This window comes from Triticum aestivum, chromosome 5B (assembly GCF_018294505.1).
Source record: "Triticum aestivum cultivar Chinese Spring chromosome 5B, IWGSC CS RefSeq v2.1, whole genome shotgun sequence".
Lineage (NCBI taxonomy): Eukaryota > Viridiplantae > Streptophyta > Magnoliopsida > Poales > Poaceae > Triticum > Triticum aestivum.
Window position 1 is genome coordinate 637,435,996 of NC_057807.1, and position 1,271 is coordinate 637,437,266.

Consider the following 1,271-nt stretch of genomic DNA (forward strand, 5'->3'; position numbering starts at 1 on the left):
ATATTTAGGAATGAAAATATATTACAAAATTATTTGAGGAGGTTTATAAATGCAAGGACATACTTCAGAGTATTGTGTTAAAAATCAATGTCTCGCAAAATGTTAAAACAATCTCAAGTAGCTCCGACCCTCTCTCCGACAAATTATGCAAAACATACCCTCGATTAAAGTTGGCAAATAAATTATGTAACTATTTCTTTCTGGTATTTGTTTGTAAAAGTGACAATGGACAAATATGCATGCTCTTGCGCCATATTTATATTGGTGCCGATCAAGGAATATATCCATGCCATGGAACCAATGATACCGTCTCATGTTCTTCTTGCTTAGAATGATTAACATTAATCTTTCGAAATTAAACAAGACAATGAAGCTAAACAACATGACAATGCATACATAAGAAAACATAGTTCCATGAGTAGAAAAATATTTCGTCCATCGCTCAAGGAAGTTCGAATGTGCTAGACCATGGTGTTCTTCTTCTTGTTGATGACTTCCTTAATTACGGACTCGAGTTCCTGAACCTTGATAGGCTTGGGCACAAAAATATCAGCACCAGCACTTATGAACACCTCCATGGCATTGTCATCAGCTGACATCCCAACAATCTTCACATCAGTTTCCTCCATAGCACGGATCTTTACAACTGCCTGTTAAGCAACACAACAAGAGAAATTTTAGTTTATTTGCAAACTTAAAACAAGGACTTATGTTCGAATCAATACATTTCCAAAAATTGTAAATACATTGAAAATCCAAAGGGGAAGCTAAGCACCTCAGGACCAGTCATGATGGGCATGTCCTTGTCGCAAAATATAATGTCAAACTTCTTCCCCTCAAGGAATAGGTCAACTGCTTCTTTTCCATTCACGGTGAGAGTAATCTCACATTGAAAATTGCGTAACAGCTGCGAGAGGACCATCCTTTGAACTGTGTTGTCCTCAACAACTAGTACCTTCACACAGGAGGATCCTTGGGCCTTGGATGCCATGATCAGCTAAATGAATTTGAAAATAGAATAAAGAAATTATTTATTCCATTACACACTCATGCCAAATACATGCAAGGAGATTATTATTCTTGAAAAGAGTCAACAGAAAAATGTAATATTAATTAGTGACATCATAGTTTCACTAATATATAATTTCCGAAACATGATCAAAAAGTAATAGAAGAAATCTAGTACCTTCCATCCTATAGATTGATGATTGTTATATGCATTATTAATTTGGCATGTTTTCCATTTATGAAATCATTTAGCTCCAAAATAT

At 35.1% G+C, this 1,271-nt stretch overlaps 1 protein-coding gene across 1 annotated transcript; it reads right to left on the reverse strand.

The window, feature by feature from the left end:
• Positions 1 to 461: 461 nt before the first annotated feature.
• On the reverse strand, positions 462 to 991 carry LOC123117306 (two-component response regulator ORR42-like). Its single transcript, XM_044538084.1, has 2 exons — positions 776 to 991; positions 462 to 650 (listed from the first exon to the last, which is right to left on the reverse strand). The coding sequence occupies exons 1-2, from the start codon at positions 989 to 991 to the stop codon at positions 462 to 464; spliced, it is 405 nt and encodes a 134-aa protein (XP_044394019.1).
• Between the last annotated feature and the right edge of the window lie 280 nt (positions 992 to 1,271).

What these genes read in the sequence shown, in the direction of transcription:
- LOC123117306 (XM_044538084.1), bottom strand. Translation starts at nt 991, where the DNA reads ATGGCATCCAAGGCCCAAGGATCCTCCTGTGTGAAGGTACTAGTTGTT. An exon ending in CCATCATGACTGGTCCTGAG is followed by an intron (nt 651 to 775) that starts GTGCTTAGCTTC and finishes GTTGCTTAACAG; the next exon opens with GCAGTTGTAAAGATCCGTGC.